The sequence below is a fragment of the Solanum tuberosum genome, unplaced genomic scaffold, assembly GCF_000226075.1.
Source record: "Solanum tuberosum cultivar DM 1-3 516 R44 unplaced genomic scaffold, SolTub_3.0 scf00419, whole genome shotgun sequence".
Lineage (NCBI taxonomy): Eukaryota > Viridiplantae > Streptophyta > Magnoliopsida > Solanales > Solanaceae > Solanum > Solanum tuberosum.
The window spans coordinates 245,404-268,013 of NW_006239338.1; the positions used below are offsets into that span (position 1 = coordinate 245,404).

At 36.2% G+C, this 22,610-nt stretch overlaps 5 protein-coding genes across 5 annotated transcripts; 4 read left to right on the top strand and 1 right to left on the bottom strand.

The window, feature by feature from the left end:
* The first annotated feature begins 215 nt into the window (after positions 1-215).
* Positions 216-1,905, top strand: LOC102590726 (auxin-responsive protein SAUR68-like). The gene has a single exon (XM_015303156.1). It carries the CDS (start codon positions 1,342-1,344, stop codon positions 1,786-1,788), a length of 447 nt encoding a protein of 148 aa, XP_015158642.1. The 5' UTR covers positions 216-1,341; the 3' UTR covers positions 1,789-1,905.
* A 2,033-nt stretch (positions 1,906-3,938) lies between these two features.
* On the top strand, positions 3,939-4,352 carry LOC107057976 (auxin-responsive protein SAUR68-like). The gene has a single exon (XM_015303163.1). The coding sequence runs from the start codon at positions 3,939-3,941 to the stop codon at positions 4,350-4,352; it is 414 nt and encodes a 137-aa protein (XP_015158649.1).
* Positions 4,353-5,079: 727 nt separating this feature from the next.
* LOC102598347 (auxin-responsive protein SAUR21-like) lies at positions 5,080-5,726 on the bottom strand. The gene has a single exon (XM_015303166.1). The coding sequence runs from the start codon at positions 5,649-5,651 to the stop codon at positions 5,376-5,378; it is 276 nt and encodes a 91-aa protein (XP_015158652.1). The 5' UTR covers positions 5,652-5,726; the 3' UTR covers positions 5,080-5,375.
* Positions 5,727-13,582: 7,856 nt separating this feature from the next.
* On the top strand, positions 13,583-14,090 carry LOC102591083 (auxin-responsive protein SAUR64-like). Its single transcript, XM_015303165.1, has one exon. The coding sequence runs from the start codon at positions 13,652-13,654 to the stop codon at positions 13,970-13,972; it is 321 nt and encodes a 106-aa protein (XP_015158651.1). The 5' UTR covers positions 13,583-13,651; the 3' UTR covers positions 13,973-14,090.
* Positions 14,091-16,026: 1,936 nt separating this feature from the next.
* LOC102591418 (auxin-responsive protein SAUR68-like) lies at positions 16,027-16,587 on the top strand. The gene has a single exon (XM_006362724.2). The coding sequence runs from the start codon at positions 16,064-16,066 to the stop codon at positions 16,508-16,510; it is 447 nt and encodes a 148-aa protein (XP_006362786.1). The 5' UTR covers positions 16,027-16,063; the 3' UTR covers positions 16,511-16,587.
* The last annotated feature ends 6,023 nt before the right edge of the window (positions 16,588-22,610 follow it).

The following is a 22,610-nucleotide window of genomic DNA, read 5'->3' on the forward strand; positions in this document are numbered from 1 at the left end:
AGGTAAACAAAAAGGTAACTATCAGTTGAGTAATTTTTCTGAGAAATCAACCCCACCAGTCCTGTAAACTCCTGTTACACAAAAATGAATCCACTGGTCTAGTTAGTTAGCTTTGGCATATCAACATTTAGTTATGGGCTGTTGAATTAGTTAGAAGCAATTAACAAATTAGATCCTTTTCCCATTTCTATAAACACATATTATCATCACAGATTCAATTATCAATTGAATATACTTCAAAGTTATTACTGAAATTCTATTCTTCATCTTCTATCTTTTCATCCAACATAGCTGAATAACTCGAGCTTCTCCGCTACACTACTTTTCAGCTTCTAAAACCTCGGATTCTACTTTAATCCCTGCATTTTAGGTAACAACTCGATAGGAATCTCTTCCTTATCAGGTATTCCATGACTTGAGATTTATCCTTCTTATCTAGCAAATACCCCTTCAGTTATCTATGATTCTATTCTTCGCCACAACAAGCATCTGATTTCAGCTTTAGCACTTCAAGGTTAGGCAATTCACTCAAGGTGTTCAGGTAGTCCTATGTCTGACCAATTAGGACCAATTTTAATTCCTTGAGATGTGACAGGAAAACTTTTTGCACTTGGAATAGATGGACACGATTATCAAACTACCTGTTTTTCCACCAATTTTATAGTCCTTCGTAGTCCCGTAAAATTTTAGCTTTTTGATGTTCTCACACCTTGGAATGATCTCTTTTGTACAACATTGTGGCAGCATGACAGAAACAATTTACAGGTATGGAAAACCTGAGCAACAGATCTTGGAGGATTTCAAAACAAAATTCAAGACAATGGCACATGAGATTTTTGCTTAATATGGTATTATCTAGTATTCAAACCAAAAATTAGTTGAAGAACAACATTAGGCCCCACTTTTATTTTAAGGACACCCTTAAAATAAAACCCACAAGAATTGATGAAGTTGATTATCAAGATGGGAAATCTAGAGGTCACCTATCTACATGACAAAGAAAAGAGAGGAACATGGTTTTGCTTCTTACCAGCAATTGTTCATTTAATGGTTTCAAATTATTGGTATTCAGAGAAGAAAGCAAGAAACTTATCATCTTTCATTTTCAAACTAGCTGCATCCACATATTTTAGGCCCCATATTAACTTGGCCAACAGTCATCGGCACATGGCTTTGCCTTCGGTGGTTAATGACTCCAACACAAGGTCTATCAATAGCCTTTTATAAATAATCCCCCATTCGTGATTCTTTTTCATCATCAAGCACAAGCATTATCAATTTAGCCATCAAAGTTCCCTAAATTTATCATTCATTTTCTTGTTTCCAGTCTTCAAAGGAAAAATGGCAATGCTCACCGCTAAGAAACTCATCAAGATGGCCAGGAAATGGCAGAAGTTTGCAGCCATGCAGAGGAAAAGGATTTCATTTCCAAGAAATGGTAGTGATGCAGGAAGTTGCAGTACATCTTCATACTCTATAGTTGAAAAAGGACATTTTGTAGTATATACAGCTGATCAAGTTCGCTTTGTCATTCCATTGGTTTACCTTGAAAATGAAATCATTAGGCAACTTTTGAACATGTCCGAAGAAGAATTTGGGCTACCGAGTGGTGGTCCTATTACATTATCCTGTGATTCAGCCTTCATGGACTACATCATTTTCCTAATCAAGAAAGGCATAACTGCTGGAGATCTACACAAAGCGTTGCTCCTATCAATTCCTTCTTCTTGCTGTTCGACTTTTTCTTTGAACCAAGAAAGTGGAAACCAACAGCTTCTTGTTTGTTGAGTCATAATACATGCTAGCTGAAAATAGTTTTTTAGGTAGGGCATACACTGATGAACATTACTGTAAAGCTAATCATACAGATATATTGAATATTATTTTATCAGAGAAAATTTACCATATCCATGGCTTTCACTTTTATGCTTGGTTATGAGAAGACTTAACAATCTAATCCTCGATTGGTACCTCTTATGTATTAACACCACTTTGTTTATGGCAAGAATTTCACTTACAGCAGTACCTTCTTGATTGAATAAGGTCTAAATGATCAATAAATCAACTATGCCTCCTTTTATGTGTATATGCATTAGTATGTTCTAAATATCTGCATTAGGGTGGCAGAGATGCGAGACAACAACATCTGAAGTACTGTTGTGCTTGTCTTCTAAGTTAGCATCCAGTGTGAACATTTTGTGGTATTTTCAGAAGCAATTAGGTGAATAAAATAATATGAGCTAACTAGACTTGAAATCTAAAGAAAAACTCAAGTATGATATCAAACAACTGCAGACGTCATTAAAATTCAATTAGATTGAATAAGTAGAGTCATTTGATGATTCCCCTTCTTTCAAGATGTGATTTTTAACTCTAACTGATGTTATAAGAATGAACAAGTAACACATAATCTTGAGAAATGCACGGAAAAGGAAAGGTTTTTGCACTGAGTATATATAAGTTTATGGAAAGTTTGATATCCAAAAGTTTATCCAAATATACAGACACTAAACTTGTTAAATAGTATGCCTCAGCTTCTCATAACTTAGAATCAAGGACATCATAAAAAACTTAAAGCCTTAAGTATAGATAAAGCTGATGACTTGGTTCCGCTACGTAATTTCTTGTTTCTTATCACAAACTTCATTCTTATTCTGCTAAATGATACTTTCTTGGATGTGTTAGTTTGCAAGCAAATATAACCAATAAAAATAGTGATTATAAGAAACAGTACTTCTGCTATTAATAAATTGATCATGGAAACAACTTCTATAGATTCTTGTGTTTCTGAACTATACAGCGAAAGTTCCTTTCTAAATCTCCTATTTCTAATATTTAAGTCTACTTCTCTACAAAATTTCATGTGCAAGAGAATTTGCACTTTGATACAATGTATGATCTCAAGCGGGATGTGAGATGAACAAACACGTCTTCCTTGCAAGGTATTGTGAGACCACCCATTGGATGATCGAAACCAAACTGTTCTTCAGCTTGAGTTAACAAGTCTTGAAATAAAGGCTGTCTCAAGTATGATATTGGCACGACGAATCTCTTCTTCTGGCTCTCTCCTACATATACTGCACAATGTCCTTTTGGAACACATCCGGAATTTGAAAACCTCCTCAAGATTCTAGTACCTTGAATAAGCGGACTCATTTTGATACCCATAGTGAGATACTTTGTAACTTCAAATGATGACATCAAAGAAAGATAAAGGATTTTGAGGAATACACAGCAAGTGAAACTTGTGTTTTGCATAAAAAACTTTATATGAATGTATATATACAAAGTTAGTGGTAAGTTTCATATCCAAATTTAATGGTGAAGAGAATTTTGTGGCCACTGGTTAGGGACAATGGCACATGAAACTTCACATGACCTTCCTTGCTCTATTATTATCAAGTATTCAGACAATAAATTTGTTGAAGAACAACATTAGTCCCCAATTTTATTTTACGAACACCCTTAAATTAAAATCGACAAGGATTGATGAAGTTGATGCCAATATAGAAATCTAAAGGTCACCTATCTACATGACAAAGAAGAGATCAGAACATAGTTTTGCTTCTCACCAGCAATTGTTCATTCAATGGTCTCAAATTATTGACATTGCTGAGAAATACCGAGTAGGCCTAGTTAATCAAAGAATAGAAAGGAAGAAACTTATCTTCTTTTATTTTCAACATAGCTTCATCCACAAATTTTAGGCCCCATACCAACTTGGCCAACAGACATTAGCACATGGCTTTGGCTTTGGTTAGTAACAAAAACTTAAGCTCCATCTTGTATAAATAATCCCTCTTCTATGAGCCTTTTCATCATCAAGCAAAAGCATTATCAATTCATCCATAAAAAATCTCTAAATTTCTTATTTACTCTCTTGTTTCCAATCTTCCGGTATTTTTTTAACAATGATCAGTACCAAGAAACTCATCAAAATGGCCAGGAGATGGCAGAAGTTCGCAGCCGGGCAGAGGAAGAGGATTTCATTTTCAAGAAATGTTAGTGATGTAGATGATTGCAGTACGTCTTCATCGTCTATAGTTGAAAAAGGGCATTTCGTAGTATATACAATTGATCAAAAGCGCTTCGTGATTCCCTTGGTTTATCTTGAAAATGAGGTCATTAGGCAGCATTTGATCATATCTGAAGAAGAGTTTGGTCTGTCAAGTGATGGCCCTATTACATTACCTTGTTATTCAACCTTCATGGACTACATCATTTCGCTAATAAGGAAAGGCGTAACTGCAGGAGATCTTCACAAAGCATTGCTCCTATCAATTCCTTCATGTTGCTGTTCGACTTCTTTTTTGTTCCAAGAAAGTGGAAACCAACAGCTTCTTGTTTGTTGAGTCATAATCAACATTATATTTATTACATTCTAGCTCAAAATAGTTTTTAGATAGGGCATTCACTGAAGAACACACTTGTAAAGCGCATCACACAGATTGAATATTATTTAATCAGAGAAAGTTTATCATATCTGTGGCTTTCAGTTATACATTTGGTTATCAAAGGTCCCGAACTATAATTATTTATTAGGTCCATTCAGTTGTCAACCAAATGAAGAAATAAAGAAACTCATCAACTTCCATCCTGTCAAACAAAATTTTTTCACAAATTTAATACCCCATATCAATATCCAACAGACATCAGGCTTTGCTGAAGTATCCACATTAAAGTGGCAAAGGTGAGAGACAACGGCATCTGAAGTACTATCACGTTGCTTTGTCTTCCAAGTTAGTGTCAGCATATTAAAAATAAACTTGTTAAAGAAAATAAGATGTCCAAAATATATTTGTGCAGAAACAATTAGGTGATAAAACAATTGCAGATGCTGAAGACGTCCTTAAGTGGAGTCATCTTGATTGCTGTTCTTTCAAGCTATTATTTTTAACTCTAAATGATGATCTAAGAATAAACAAGAAACAAATAATCTTGAAAAATGCACAAAAAATGAAATATTTTGTCACTGTACATGTTATGGCAAGTCTCACATCCAAAAGTTTAGTAGTCGAGACAAATAAGGTGTTGCTGGTGAGAAACAACTCAAATAACATTCTTATTCCGATAAATGATACTTTCTTCGATGTGCTAGTTTGTGCCACACAGTGCAACTGTTGCATGCAGGGGCTTAATTAATTTGCTTAGAAGAAATATCATAAATGAATAACAGAATTGTTTTAGCAGATACTACCAAAATAGTGATTATTAGAACCAGCACTTTTGCTATTCATAAATTTATCATTGAAGATTTTTTCTAGTTTCTTGTGTTTCTGAACTATACAGTGGATTTTACTCTTTCTAATATCCAAGTCCTACTACTACTTCACAAAATTTCATGTGCAAAATTTGAATTTGCACTTTGATACAATTCATCGTCTTAAGCGGGATGTGAGATCAACAAACACGTCCTCTTTGCAAGGTATTGTGAGACCACCCATCTGATGATCGAAGCCAAACTGTTCTTCAGCTTGAGTTAACAAGTCTTGAAATAAAGGTTGGCTCAAGTAAGATATTGGCACGACGAATCTCTTCTTCTGGCTCTCTCCTACATATACTGCACAATGACCTTTTGGAACACCTCCGGAATTTGAAAACCTCCTCAAGATTCTAGTACCTTGAATAATCGGACTCATTTTGATACCCATAGTGAGATACTTTGTAACTTCAAACGATGACTTAAAAAGAAAAAGAATGAATGATTTTGAGAAATACACAGCAAGTGAGACTTGTGTTTTGCATAAAAAAAACTTTCTATGTATGTGTATATATACAAAGTAGTGGTAAGTTTCATCTATATTACCTTAAAAGCACCAACTCCTAACTTAATGGTAAATTACTAAATAACCCTCCTAACTTAAAGGTAAATTACTAAATAACCCCTATTCCATCCTACACCACCCGCACTATATGCACCCTATAGCATAAGCCGCCACTTCCCCCGTTGAACTTTTACCATGGCCTTTCGTACATTACACACAACCATTCTGAAAAGCCACCACTTCCACTCCCTTGAAATTGAACAAACACGTCCGCCTAGAATTATCAAACAGTCGCAACCCATCGCTTCCCACAATATATAACTCATGAACTCAATTACTTCTACCCATCGAACGTATATTACGCTTAACGCACAGGTTTGCATCAACGCACCCTCTCCTTCACAATACTACCTTACTGAATCTATCAGTTTCCTTCACTTTTTGATTTGGGTTTTCTTCACGCAGCAAACTTAGAAACGTATCATCTGGCTCTCTGCCCTGCTTTTAGACAAGTTGTAAGTGAATCCCTTTTCTAAGTTATCCCGTTAATAATTTAAACTTTCAGGGACAGGACTACTTGGCACCATATATATGCCCATGCCATTCTGGAAGCACACAATTTTAAACACATTCCGCACTGTATAATGACTACAAGAACAATCCACTCATTCACTTTGATCCTCCCCTTTGCTGCAACAATACGACTACCTCGCCTGCACATACTGCAAGCACACGATGTGAAACACATTCCACACTTTGTAATGACTACACGAACAATCCACTCATCCACTTTGATCCTCCCCATTGCTGCAACAATATGACTGCCTCGCCTGCACATATATAATTCCCTTCCAATTGCAACTATAAAAGTCCTATATTTGGGGTACTTCTAACCTTAGGAATGGCATCTTTACACATATATAATTCCCTACCAATTGCAACTATAAATGTCCTATATTTGGGATACTTCAAACCTTAGGAATGGCATCTTTACATCTTATTACTGTTAACATATGTTCATATATATGTTAGTGCTAACCTTATATTTCTCGCACATTACAACTTACTGCTAACGTCTTAATTGCATGGAATTTTCGCCAAATGTTGCATACTATTACCAGACGCTGCCCTCATCAATCGTCGCCATACACAATTACGCCCAATGTTAACATTGTTTCACTCATTTCACCAGGCACCTGCATTCATCCAGATACATCCATGGAAGATCACTTGAAGAGGCCGCTCAGAACAACAGGTATGCTTAGAAAAATGTCATTTTAATGCCAAATTTCACCTATCAGGCCGACTAAAGATTGAAAATTATAGGGGTGAAACGTAAAATACTAACGGATGTAGACAAGCCGTTGCAAACAGTGGAAAGAGTACTGCCCTCAAATGATCAAATTGAAGATGCCCATGTTCATGAACCCCGAGTGAAGAAGCGACAAAAAAAAGTGAAACGTCTAGCTATATCTGACGATAATGTTGACGAAGGTATATTTGATCAAATATTCTAACCCAAAAGTTATTCCAAAAAATGGTTGTCAACATAAAATAACATTCTCTAACTATATATTATTATGGTATGTGCTATAGGGCTTACTAATGGAAACTTCAGACGACCATCAACTCATAGATTGAAAAAAAACCAAGATTGCACATATTGCCATGCTTTAAGGTTTGAATATGAGCCATCAACATTCTGTTGCGCAAGTGGATGTATCAATTTAGCACCCAATGAAGTGGCAGATGACTTTTATGAATTATTTGTGGCGGATTCAGATGACGCAAAATTATTCAGGAAAAACATACGTGCGTATAATAGCATATTTGCTTTTACATCATTTGGAGTTAAGCTCGACAAAGAATTGACATCTTCTAGGAAAGGAGTTTACAGTTTCAAGGCACAAGGTCAGATATATCATGATCTACATCGTTAATTCCAAACAACGACAGACCACGATACTTTCAACTATACTTCTATGATACTGACCATGAATTAGCCAATAGAATGACAGTACTACAAGATGCAAATTTATCAGAGGAAGTCATGACCAAATTAAGAAATATAATGGAGGGGAATCCATATGCAGAATTCTTCTCACGGATTAAAGAACATACAAACTTACAAAATCTGCAAGTACGCATAGCTGCAAATGCTTCATTAGATTAAAGGGTGTATAACAAACCGTCGGTGGATCAGGTCGCAGCAATTTGGGTAGACGGAAACAATCCAAATACACCATTTGAAAGAGATATTGCAATACATGAACATTCAGGAAATAAACATCGAGTAAAACATTATTATGGTTGTTATGATTCGCTTCAATATCCGTTAATTTTACCTAAAGGAGAAGCAGGTTGGCACCAAGAAATACAAAAATGTCGCAAACAGATCAACAACAGTCAAACACCTACAAATACAAGTATCGAATCGGCAAGATTATCATCCACAACTATTGTGGGGTTGTTGGCCAATGAAGCACAAGGTAAGCACCTTTCAATATATCCAACAATAATATACTATCATTGGACTATCATATTACACCTTTTAACTTAAAATATACTGGTACTACTAACCTTATATAGATAAGTTATCTAAGTATATTTCTTAACAATTCATGTAGTTGTACGACGTGAAACAAAAGGCTATATTTCATGTAAGGAGTACTATTGTTATACACTACAAGTACGAACGGGTGACAAATCAATACTATTACTGTGCGGGAGATTGTTGCAGCAATTTGTGGTGGACATATACATTAAGATAGAAACAACCAGACTAGAATATTATAGATTCGAGCAATCAAATTATCGAAGGGAGATACTTGAAGGTATTGTTGACAGTGTCAGTGCCGGTGAGTGTAGAGGAGACAAGGTAGGACAAAGGGTATTACTACCAGGATCGTTCATTGGAGGGCCTAGGGATATGCGCCACCGATATATGGATGCAATGGCTTTGGTTCAGGAGTTTGGACGACCAGATGTTTTCATCACCATGACATGTAACCCAGATTGGGTTGAGATTCAAGAACAATTGCGTCCAAGACAACTCCCTCAAGACAGACCCGATTTGGTAACCAGAGTATTTCGAGCAAAATTGCAAGACTTGAAAGATCAAATTTTAAAACAAGAAATATTCGGACCCATCGCAGCACATGTCTTTGTTGTAGAATTCCAGAAGAGAGGCTTACCGCATATACACCTACTTCTAATATTTAAAGAAGGAAACAAAATACGATCACCAGATGAGTATGATAAATACATTAGTGCAGAAATCCCTAATAAAGACACATATCCAGAATTGAGCACATTAGTTATCAAACATATGATACATGGACCTTGCGGGGATAAACGTAAGTCGAGCCCGTGTATGAAAGATGGACAATGTAAATTCCACTACCCAAGAACATTCACCAACAAAACAATACAAGGAAAGGATGAATATCCAATTTACAAAAGAAGAAATGATGGGAGAACAAGTGAGGTCCATGGAATGAACACGAATAACCAATGGGTTGTACCTTATAATCCCTATTTATTGATGAGATATAATTGCCACATTAATGTTGAAGTCTGCTCAGGAGTTAAAGCAATAAAATATCTTTACAAATATATATATAAAGGCCACGATAAATGTGCCGTATATATAGAATCTGACGATGGGGAAAAATTCATTGATGAAATCAGAAGCTTCCAAGATGCACGATGGGTCTCACCACCAGAAGCAATGTGGAGAATATATGAGTTTAATCTAACTGAAATGCAACCGGCAGTTATCAATCTACAATTACATCTTCCTGGCAAACAACCAGGTATTTAACAATTTTAGTAAAAATGCGATTTACAAAAATAGTTTCTACCCTACATAGAACATCAGTTTATGTTATAATGACTAAACCATATGTAGTGTGCTATTGGAAGAAGCAAAATCTACAAAGTATTCTGCAATCAGACTTTGTACAAAAAACTATGCTTACGAAGTATTTTAGGATGTGCTCTATAGACACGGAGGCTCGCAATTACCTTTACAGAGAGTTCCCGGAGCATTTTGTATGGAACTCACAATCCAAAATATGGACAAAAAGAAAATCATGCACTGTCATTGGACGCATAAATATTGGTAAGACAATTACACATACTGTCCATATTAATTAATCACACATAATGAAGATACTAAATGAATCTACTCAATATCACAGCAAATCCTAGAGAAGGAGAAATGTATTACGAAAGACTATTATTGAATCACGTACGAGGAGCCACTTCATTTGAAAACTTACTAACTGTTAATGGAAGGCAGTGTGAAACGTTTAAAGAGGCAGCCAAAGAAAGAGGTTTATTAGAATCGGATAATAGCATTTCTGAATGTTTACGCGAAGCTGTCACCTTCAAGATGCCAACAACACTTCGAAGTTTGTTTGCAACAATCTTAGTTCATTGCAACCCTACGGATGTGAGAAGTCTTTGGGACACATATTACGGTGATATGTCTGAAGACTTTCAAAGGAGCCATTGCACCACAATCGAGGCACAGCTCCAATGTACGTTGAAAAGTATAAATTATTACTTAGAGAGTATGGGACAAAGTGTTGACAAATATGACATACCACAAATACAACAACAATTACATCAACAAAACACACGTGAATGTAGAGAAATAATAGAAGAAATGAATGTCACGGTGCCAGTTGAGGATGCAGCCGCCGAATCCAAATTGAATCAACAACAAAAACAAGCTTTCAATACAATTCTACAAAGGGTCAATTCAGAAACAGAAGGTTTATTCTTTGTAGATGGCCCTGGGGGAACCGGGAAAACATTTCTATATCGGGCATTACTAGCCAACGTGAGATCAAAAGGTACGATAGCATTGGCCTGTGCAACCAGTGGTAGTGGCAGCAGCACTATTGCCGGGAGGGCGCACAGCACACTCAAGATTTGGAATACCCCTACAAGCAAATGAGACAAGTATGACACATATGTCAAAACAAGGCGGCGGAGCAAAACTAATTAAACAGGCCAAATTAAGAATCTGGGACGAAGCACCCATGGCGAAGCGGCACACAATTGAAACAGTCGACAGAAGCTTTCGCGATATAATGGATAAAGATGCACCGTTTGGAGGAAAAATCATGGTGTTTGGAGGCGACTTCCGACAAGTACTGCCTGTTGTACCAAAATCTACACGAGCAGAGACCATAGATGCAAGTTTAGTAAGGTCGTATCTGTGGCCTTTAATGGAAAAGATACAACTTTCAACAAATATGCGAGCAAGAACAGATACAACTTTCAGTGAGTTGTTGCTGCGTATTGGAAACGGAGAAGAAACCACAATAAAATAAAACTTGATAGCGCTGCCGCAACAAATGATTGTCCAACAAAGTCAGGATGGTAATCCTAAAGAATCATTGGTCAGGGAAATTTTCCCAGCAATTGAACAAAATTACAGATCTGCTGAGTACATAACAGAACGAGCCATCTTAGCAAGTCGAAATGAATTTGTAGATAACCTAAATGATTGATGATTGGAAAATTCCCAGGAGAAACAAAAACATATATCAGCTTTGACGCAGGCCATCTTAGTAAGTCGAAATGAATTTGTAGATAACCTAAATGAATTGATGATTGGAAAACTCCCAGGAGAAACAAAAACATATATCAGCTTTGACGCAGCGGAAGATGATACCAACAACTACTATCAAGAAGAATACCTCAACACCTTAACACCAAATGGACTACCGCCACATAGGTACATTATCAAATACATCAAAACTTATACATAACTATTATTATTATGTTAGCTCATTACACAAATGAAATAAACAAAATTTCCACTATTACAAATTCAATACAACTGATAAATGATTAAGTTGTATGCATTAGGTTGGTTCTAAAAGAAAATGCACCCATAATGATGCTGAGAAATCTAGACCCCTCAAATGGGTTGTGCAATGGGACAAGACTGATTTGTAGAGGTTTTGACAGGAATGTCATACATGCAGAAATAACAACAGGTCAATATGCCACAAAACAAGTGTTTATTTCGAGAATACAACTATCACCACCCGAGAATGAAGGCTATCCTTTCAAATTTATTCGGAAACAATTTCCAATACGTTTATGTTTTGCAATGACAATAAATAAGGCACAAGGTCAAACAATACCAAATGTTGGGTTGTACCTACCACAACATGTATTCTCACATGGTCAATTGTATGTGGCACTATCGAGAGGAATATCTATGGAGACAACTAAAATATTGGTAATGACTGAACAACCAGAGCGACACGCAGGGACATACACAAGAAATATTGTCTACAAGGAAGTTTTAGGAGATATTTGAAGGATAAACACAACACAACATGAAGCTAATGAAGGATGGGTGGATGCATTCGTAAGTATGGTGGAAGAGGAGAGAATATGAACAACATCAGGCAATTACCAAATAAGACATTACTTTTGTGTTTATTCAATTATGTAAATATACAGTACACAATGATTAGACCTTATTGTAAAGGAGTCATGACGGAACATAACTAATAGGGCAGATTGTTAAGTCAAGCACAATTACTTAACAATAAATAACGTACAATCAAATTAAGAGGACGGCGCCCGACTAAAATCCCCATAACACAAATAGTACAGATGTGTGTTTGGTCAGTAAGTAGGTTGTAATGAATAATGACTTACAAAGCCATAGGATGAACAACTAAAATGTAGATTAACAAGATACGGCTTACGGTACAGGGATTTAAAACTATACATACAACTACCATAAGTATAATACACATTTAACTGGCGTTTCAAAATTAGAAATCACAAATTAAAGTACACAACAAAATCAACATTGCACTTCTCAGATTGAATATAACTTCACCCAAGTAGTAAACATCAAAACCAAGCAGGTATGTTACCCATTTCTAAAATGGAAATACACATCGTACAACCATCCATGAGATGTTTCACCACATATTCAACATGTGGTTAAAAAAAGGGCGGTCACAGCATCTACTGCAATACTTAAACCAAAAATGACCGCTTGAGTGGGAATTTTTTGGCCTTTATGTTCAATGGACAGAAAATGCTAATTACACCTGAGTCTAATTTATTTATGCAACTATTATGCGTATTACAGGTTAACAGAAAGACAAAAAAATGAAAATTATTGCAAAATATACCAAAACAAACGACTGGTCGGAAGAACTACAAGGCCACATAATACCGACTTGCAAAAAAAGTGGCAAAACACACAAAAATATGGGCCAGATTAAGTACCAAAATACTATCATACATGTAACAATCTTAAGACGAAGCAACCACGTGCAACGCACGTGCGGTAAATCTAGTATACAAAATAAATGTGAAGAGAATTTGGTGGCCACTGGTGAGAGACAATTGCACATGAAACTTCACATGGTTTTGCATACCCTGTTATTGTCAAGTATTCAGACAATAAATTTGTTGAAAAACAGCATTAGGCCCCAATTTTATTTTATGGATACCCTTAAAATAAAATCGACAAGGTTTAATGAAGTTGATGCCAAGATGGAAATCTACATGACAAAGAAGAGAGCAGAACATGGTTTTGCTTCTCACCAGCAATTGTTCATTTAATGGTCTCAAATTATTGGCATTGGTGAGAAGAAACAAAGAAACTTATCGTCTTTTAAACTAGCTTCATCCACAAATTTAAGGCCCCATATTAACATGGTCAACAGACATCAGCACATGGCTTTGCCTAACAAACTTATCAGCTCCTCTTGTATAAATAAGCCCTCTTCCTTGAGCGTTTTCATCATCAAGCACAAGCATTATCAATTCAACCATCAAAAGTCTCTAAATTTCTTATTTACTTTCTTGTTTTCAATCTTCCGGAAAAGAAAATGGCAATGATAAGTACCAAGAAACTCATCAAAATGGTTAGGAAATGGCAGAAGTTTGCAGCCATGCAGAGGAAGAGGATTTCATTTCCAAGAAATGGCAGTACATCCTCATCACCTATAGTTGAAAAAGGACATTTTGTAGTATATACAGTCGATCAATTTCGCTTTGTCATTCCATTGGCTTACCTTGAAAATGAAGTCATTGAGCAACTCTTAAACATGTCCGAAGAAGAGTTTGGACTGCCGAGTGGTGGCCCTATTACATTACCTTGTGATTCAGCCTTCATGGACTACATCATTTCGCTAATAAAAAAGGCATAGCTGCTGGAGATCTTCACAAAGCGTTGCTCCTATCAATTCCTTCTTCTAGCTGTTCGACTTCTTCTTTGCACCAAGAAAGTGGAAACCAACAGCTTCTTGTTTGTTGAGTCATAATCAACATTTTTTCTTATTACACTCTAGCTTAGATAGGACATAGAATGGAGAACACAATTGTAAAGCGCATCATACAGATTCAATATTCAATATTATTTTATCAGAGAAGATTTACCATATCTACATCTTTAACTTTTACATTTGGTTATGAGAAGACTTAACAATCTAATCCTGGATTAGTACCTCTTATGTATTAACACCTCTATGATATCAATTCTTCATTCAAAGGTCCCAAACTATTATTATTTGTGAGAAGTTCCTAAGTGTTATTCCGCAAGCAAATGAAGAAAGAAAGGAAATCTGCAAGACTTTTTCACAAATTTAAGACCCCATATCAATATCCAACAGAAATCAGGCTTTACTAAAGTATCGCGTGGCTTTGTCTTCCAAGTTAGTGTCAGAATATTAAATTAAACTTGTTGAAGATAATAAGATGTCCAAAATATATTTGTGCAGAAACAATTAGGTGAAAAAACAACTGCAGATGCTGAAGAACCTAAATGATGTCCAAAATATATCGCGCGGCTTTGTATTTCAAGCTATGATTTTTAAATCTAAATGATGATCTAAGAACAAACAAGAAACAAATAATTTTGAGGAATGCTCAAATACTCTTTGTGTATGTGTATATATAAGTTTATGGCATTCAAATGACAGTCTTATTCCACTAAATGATACTTCCTTCGATGTGCTAGTTTGCGCCACACGGTGCAACTGTTTCATACAGGAGCTTAAATATTTTTTGAAGAAATATTCTAAATGAAAAACAGATTTTTTTTTGCAAATACTACCAAAATAGTGATTATCAGAACCAGCACTTCTGCTATTCATAAATTGATCATTGAGGAAATTTTCAAGGTTCAAGTGTTTCTGAACTATACAGTGGATTTTTCTCTTTCTAATATCTAAGTCCTACTACTTTACAAAATTTCATGTGCAATAGAATTTGCACTTTGATACAATTCATCGTCTCAAGCGGTATGTGAGATCAACAAACACGTCTTCTTTGCAAGGTATTGTGAGACCACCCATCTGATAATCGAAGCCAAACTGTTCTTCAGCTTGAGTTAACAAGTCTTGAAATAAAGGTTGGTTCAAGTATGATATTGGCACGACGAATCTCTTCTTCTGGCTCTCTCCTACATATACTGCACAATGACCTTTGGGAATACCTCCGGAATTTGAAAACCTCCTGAAGATTCTAGTCCCTTGAATAAGAGGACTCATTTTAATACCCATAGTGATATACTTTGGTAGCTTTAAATAAGTGACTTAATAAAAGACGGATTTTGAGAAATACACAGAAATTGAGACTTGTGTTTTGCATAAAAAACTTTCTATGTATGTGTATATATACAAAGTTAGTGATAAGTTTCATATCCAAGTTTAATGGTGTAGAGGATTTGGTGGCCGCTGGTGAAAGACGTTGGGACATGAAGCTTCACATGGTTTTGCTTACTCTGTTATTGTCAAGTATTCAGACAATAAATTTGTAGAAGAATGACATTAGTCCCCGCATTTATTTGAAATAAAATCCACAAGAATCAATGAATAGATGCCGAGATGGAAATCTAAAGGTCACCTATCTACATGACAAAGAAGAGAGCAGAGCATGGTTTTGCTTGTTACCAGCAATTGTTCATTTAATGGTCTCAAATTATTGGCATTGCTGAGAAATACCAAGTAGGCCTAATTGATTAAAGAGAAGAAAGGAAGAAACTTATCATCATTTATTTTCAAACAAGCTGCATCCACAAATTTTAGGCCCCATATCAACATGGCCAACAGGCATTGACACATGGATTTGCCTTCGGTAGTTAGTGCCAAACACTTCAGCTCTAACTCAAGGCCTGTCTATAGCCTCCTTATATAAATAATCCCCCATTCATCTTCATCAAGCACAAGCATTATCAATTTAGCCATCAAATTTCTCTAAATTTCTCATTCAATTTCTTGTTTCCAGTCTTCAAAGGAAAAATGGCAATGCTCAGCGCTAAGAAACTCATCAAGATGGCCAGGAAATGGCAGAAGTTTGCAGCCATGCAGAGGAAGAGGATTTCATTTCCAAGAAATGGTAGTGATGCAGACAGTTGCAGTACATCTTCATCTTCTATGGTTGAGAAAGGCCATTTTGTAGTATATACAACTGATCAAGCCCGTTTTGTCGTTCCCTTGGCTTACCTTGAAAATGAGATCATAAGGCAACTTTTAAGCATGTCCGAAGAAGAGTTTGGGTTGCCGAGTGGTGGCCCTATTAAATTACCCTGTGATTCATCCTTCATGAGCTACATCATTTCACTAATCAAGAAAGGTGTAGCTGCGGGAGATCTTCACAAAGCAGTGCTCCTCTCGATTCCTTCATGCTGCTGTGCAACTTCTTCTATGCACCAAGAAATTGGAAGCCAGCAGCTTCTTGTTTGTTGAGTTAAGGTCCACAATTTTTTGTACATGGTAGCTCAAAAATAGGTTTTAGAAAGGCGGACATTGAAGAGTACACAATTGTAAAGAACATCATACAAATTGAATACTACTTTATTTGAAAATTTACCATATTTCCTATTGCATATATTTTGATCAAGATTTGAAATACAAAATATAGAAAACTAAATCAAAATCTGAGATCCGACCCTTCTTCCGAAAAAAGGGAAGGAAAGGGAGAAGAATCTTCTCAAATGGATCCCTCTTGTTCTGTTTAGTCCAGTCCATGCATTTACTGAGAAAGAAATCCACCAGGGCAAAAATACTAAAGATGCATAGAAAAGAGGACTGAGACACGGCCTGAACTCCCACGGGGGGAAGCAGTGGGGAATCTTGGACAATTAGATCCACCCGATCGATGAACACTCAAACCAGACTCTCCCAGCCTTTTGGGCACATGGATGCGAGAACCAATCCGAGTAATCAACTGCTTTTTCAACTCTTTTGAATTCATTGATCCTTTTCCGCTTCCGAGAATCCCCCACTTCTTCCACTCTGCCCCGAAGAGTAACTAGGACCAATTTAGTCATGTTTTCATGTTCTCACTATTCAATTTGGTTATGAGTAGTCCTAACAATCTAATGTTGGAGTTTGGCACTTCCTTGATTGAAAAAAAACTAGATGGTATGAAAATTTGAAACAAAGGAGATCAAACGATCAACATTCAACTACGTCTCAAACCCAAACTGTTTAGTCTCAATTATATGAATCAACTTTATGTGTTATGTTCTAATTAGGTCCATTCACTCCCATAAAGGTCTCAGTCCATTCGGTCGTCAATTTAATGAAGAAAATAATAAACTCATTATCTTCCATCCTTTGAAACAAGATTCATCCACAAATTTAAGTCCCCATATCCAGAAGGTATACTGCATCAGGCTTTGCTGAGGTATTTTCATTAAGGTGATAGACAACAGCATTTGAAGAATAAACTGGTTGAAGAAAATATTATGTCCAAGTATATTTATGGTATTTTCATAAGAAATTAGGAGATAAACTACAATATGATCTAACGGATCTTGAAATAAAGGTGGATTCAAGTATGTTATTTGATTAGACTTAATAAATGGAGTCGTTTTGATACCCATTGTTTCAAGAGACAATTCTATTATTCTAAAAAATGACCTAAGAGAAAACAAAAACAAATAATTCTGAGAAATGCATGTTAGCATGATTGGACAGATTCTAAATATCTGTACATATCTATGTTATAACTCTAAATATTTGTGTAATGATGATAGGAGATAGCATAGATTAATGTAGCATATTTTCAGAGAATATTAACAATTAGGAATAACATATATTTAGGATATATAGCAGATTTTTCGGCATGTAAATCAGAATTCTTTTCTATTTAATGGAAGAACTCTCATTTGAGAGAACTCATTCAGCAAAATTGACATGGTATTAGAGCCTTTTTCAGTGCTTTAGTGCTTTGATTCTTAGTGTCTTTCATCTGTGGTTTCTTTCAGAATTTTTTTTTGAAAGTTTTGGTTCAGCTTACTGTTTTTTAGTCAACGGTAAGTCCTAAGTATCTTGAAATTTTAGGCATCTTGGAATCTCAGTCTTGGTCATTTGGTATTTTGTATCATTGCATTTCTATCTTCCTTAACTTGTCAAGAACATGGCGTCATATCAGTTTGAGTCCTTCTATGTTCGTTTCACAGGAAAAATTACTTTGCCTGGGAATTTCAATTCCAACTATTTGTCACCGGAAAAGAATTATGGGGACATATAGATGGAAGTGATCCTACTCCTACTGATCCGACAAAGCTCGGTCAATGGAAGTTAAGATGCTCGGGTGATGACATGGCTTTTAGGGTCAATTGACCCTCTTATTGTTCTTAATCTCAGGCCATACAAGACAGCAAAGGCAATGTGGAATTATTTACAAAAGGTTTACAACCAAGACCATAGCGCAAGGCGCTTTCAGTTAGAGCATGAAATTGCTATGTATTCTCAAGGAGGTCTCTCTGTTCAAGATTATTTCTCTGGATTTCAGAACTTATGGGCTGAATTTACCGATATCATTTATACTACAATACCTTCTGAATCTATCTCCATCATTCAAGGAGTTCATGAACAAAGCAAGCGAGATCAATTTTTGATGAAATTACGATCTGATTTTGAAAATGTTCGCTCCAACTTGACGAACCATGATCCATCTCCATCGTTGGATGTCTGTTTTAGGGAATTACTTTGTGAAGAGAAGCGTTTCTTCACATAAAATGCTTTTCATCAAGGAAATGTTGTCACTGTCGCATTTGCAGCTCAAGGGAAAGGAAAGGGCATGGATATGGCTAGAACTCAATGCTACAGTTGCAAGAAATATGGTCATATTGCTAGTAATTGTGGCAAGAAGTTCTGTAATTATTGTAAACAACAAGGACACATTATCAAATAGTGTCCCACACGTCCTCAAAATCGTAGGGCAAATGCTTTTCAAGTTGGGATAAATGGTTCAACTACAGATAACTCGTCTTCAGTAGGACAAGTTCTTACTCCTGAAATGGAACAACAAATGATCTTGTCAGCATTTTCAGCTTTAGGGTTGCAAGGTAATGAGGTAATATCTAAATTTTGGCTTGTTGATTCTGGCACTTCCAATCATATGACCAACTCAACTAATATACTCAAAAACATCCGTGAGTATAATGGTCCAACACAAATTAAGGTTGCCAATGGTAGTAATTTACCCATTACCAAGGTTGGGGATATTTCTGAAACTTTCAAGAATGTTTTTGTATCATCAAAGCTCTCCACTAGTCTTATTTCAGTTGGCGAATTGGTAGATAACAATTGTGATGTGAATTTTTCTCGTAATGGTTGCATTGTGCAGGATCAGGTGTCGAGGACGATAATCGCGAAGGGGCCTAAAGTTGGAAGATTGTTTCCTATACACTTTTCTATTCCTCGTGTTCTAGCTCTTGCTTCTACCACTACTAAGAATGAGGTTTGGCATAAACGTCTAGGACATCCACATTCTATTGTGTTGTCTCATTTGTCCAATTCTGGTTTATTGGGAAATAAAAATCAATTTTCAGTTGCTTCCTTTGATTGTTCTACTTGTAAATTAGGCAAAAGTAAAACTCTTCCTTTTCCTAATTTTGGTAGTCGTGCTACAAAGTGTTTTGATGTCATTCATAGTGATGTTTGGGGCATTTCACCAGTTATTTCTCATGCTCATTTCAAGTATTTTGTGACATTTATAGATGACTATAGTCAATTTACATGGGTGTATTTTCTTCGATCTAAATCTAAAGTGTTTTCCATATTCAAGAAATTTTTGGCTTACGTTGAGACTCAATTTTCCACATGCATCAAAATATTAAGATCTGATTCTGGTGGAGAATATATGTCTCATGAATTCAATAATTTCTTGCTTGAGAAAGGAATTGTATCACAACGCTCTTGCCCATATATGCCACAACAAAATGGAGTTGCTGAGCGTAAGAATCATCATCATTTAGATGTCACTCGTACTTTATTGATTGAGTCCTCTGTTCCATCTAATATTGGGTTGAAGCTTTGTCTACTGTTGTCTATTTGATTAATAGACTTCCATCTAAAGTGTTAAATCTTGAGTCTCCATATTATCGTCTTTTTCATTAAGCATCCCAGCTATCATAGTTTTCATACGTTTAGTTGTGTTTGTTTTGTGCACCTGCCTCCTTTTCAACGAAATAAACTCTCTGTTCAGTCTATTAAATGTGCTTTTATGGGCTATAGTACTTCACAAAAAGGTTTTATTTGCTATGATCCAAGTTCTAACAAATTTCGTGTTTCTAGAAATATTATTTTCTTTAAGAATCAGTATTTCTTTCCTACTCATGTTGAGTCATCTTCTGTTTCTCCTCTTCTTCCTACTTTTGAGGATTTGTCATTGTCTTCTAAGCGGTTCAAACCAAGATTTGTGTATGAACGACATCAGCCAACTTTACCCCATCCCGAAACAAATCCGCCACCTGAGACTGCTCCACAACCAGAATCTGAGATTTCTTCAAGGTTTGCTCCTCTTGAGCCTCCTCGGCGATCTACTAAAGTGTCTCAAACTCTCAAACGGTATGGTTTTTCTTCTACTTTATCCACCATCTCTATTCCAACAAGTTACTCACAAGCTTCCAAGCTTGAATGTTGGCAAAAAGCAATGGAGGAGGAACTTTTGGCTCTTAAAGAAAATAACACATGGGACATTGTTCCTTGTCCTCCAAATATCCGTCCAATTGGATGTAAATGGGTTTATTCAATTAAACTTAATTCTGATGGAACTCTTGATCGGTACAAAGCTCGATTGGTGGTCCTTGGCAACAAACAGGAGTATGGTGTAAACTATGAGGAGACTTTTGCACCTGTAGCAAAAATGACTACGGTGCAAACTATTATTGTCATTGCTGCATCACAAAATTGGCCTCTTCATCAAATGGATGTCAAAAATGCTTTTCTTCATGGTGATCTCAAAGAAGATATTTATATGAAACCCCCACCTGGTTTGTTCTCATCACCTACATCAGATGTATGCAAGTTGAAGCGGTCTTTATATGGATTAAAACAAGCTCCAAGAGCTTGGTTTGACAAGTTTCGATCTACTTTGCTTCAATTCTCTTTGTCTTGAACCAACACAAATTTACTTAGGACTTGATTGCTTTGGCTGGTCTTCAAGAATCTCCCTCTGTAAATACTCCATTGGAATTGAATGTAAAGAATTGCAGTGCGGAAGGAGATCTTCTTCCTGATCCAACTTTGTATCGGCAATTAGTTGGGAGACTAAATTATCTTACTATTACTCGGCCTGATATCTCTTTTGCAGTTCAACAATTGAGTCAATTTATGCAGGCTCCACGCCATCTACATTTGGTGGCTGTCCGTCGCATGATTCGATATCTCTTGGGAACATCTACTCGTGGATTATTCTTTCCTAGTGGTTCTGAGATTCAGCTTAATGCATTTAGTGATTCTGATTGGGCTAGATGTCCTGATACTCGTCGCTCCGTCACGGGTTGGTGCATGTTTCTTGGAGATTCCTTGATATCTTGGAAGAGCAAGAAGCAAGATCGTGTATCAAAATCTTCCACCGAATCTGAATATCGAGCAATGTCTACTGCTTGCTCTGAGATTGTTTGGTTTCGTGGTTTACTTGCAGAAATTGAATTTCCTCAATCTAATCCCACTCCTCTCCATGCTGACAACACAAATGCTATTCAGATTGCTACTAATCCAGTTTATCATGAAAGGACCAAACACATTGAAGTGGATTGTCATTATATCAGAGAAGTTGTGGATAAGAGAGTCATTACTCTTCCACATGTATCCAGTGATCTTCAAATAGTTGATGTGTTTACAAAGTCTATGGCACGACAACGTCATCAGTTTCTGGTAGGCAAATTGATGCTTTTTGATCCACCGGCATCAATTTGAGGGGGGATGTTAGCGTGATTGGACAGATTCTAAATAGCTGTACATATCTATGTTATAACTCTAAATATTTGTGTAATGATGATAGGAGATAGCATAGATTAATGTAGCATATTTTCAGAGATATTACAATTAGGAATAACATATATTTAGGGATATATAGCAGATTTTTTAAGGCATGTAAATCAGAATTCTTTCTATTTAATGGAAGAACTCTCATTTGAGAGAACTCTCATTATTTCAACGCTTGTTGCTCAAGCTGAGGAAGATACTGGTTTTGATCATCAAATAGCTGGTGTCAAAATCCCCTGCAAAGAGGATGCTTTCTTTGATCTCACTTCTCGGTTGGGAAGGAATTAATAGGGGATTTACTCCCATTTTACTATCAACAATTTGCGCACAAGTAATGGAAAAACTTAGTACCGAGATGAAGGGAGAATCTTTGACCCCTGAGAATGAATGTAATTCCAGTTTATATTTTTCTATTGTCAAAGAGATGGCATCACATTCCGGAGACTAGTATCTATATACATGTTTATGACAAGTTTCATATCAAAATATTTAGTGGTGGTCAAGAGAAATAGGTGACCACTATAGTGAGAGATAATGCCATCTGAAGACTCATGATTTACAT

Bases quoted from the DNA above. Each gene is read 5' to 3' on its own strand.
- LOC102591083 (XM_015303165.1), top strand. From the start codon at position 13,652: ATGGCAATGATAAGTACCAAGAAACTCATCAAAATGGTTAGGAAATGG.
- LOC107057976 (XM_015303163.1), top strand. From the start codon at position 3,939: ATGGCCAGGAGATGGCAGAAGTTCGCAGCCGGGCAGAGGAAGAGGATT.
- LOC102598347 (XM_015303166.1), bottom strand. From the start codon at position 5,651: ATGGGTATCAAAATGAGTCCGATTATTCAAGGTACTAGAATCTTGAGG.
- LOC102591418 (XM_006362724.2), top strand. From the start codon at position 16,064: ATGGCAATGCTCAGCGCTAAGAAACTCATCAAGATGGCCAGGAAATGG.
- LOC102590726 (XM_015303156.1), top strand. From the start codon at position 1,342: ATGGCAATGCTCACCGCTAAGAAACTCATCAAGATGGCCAGGAAATGG.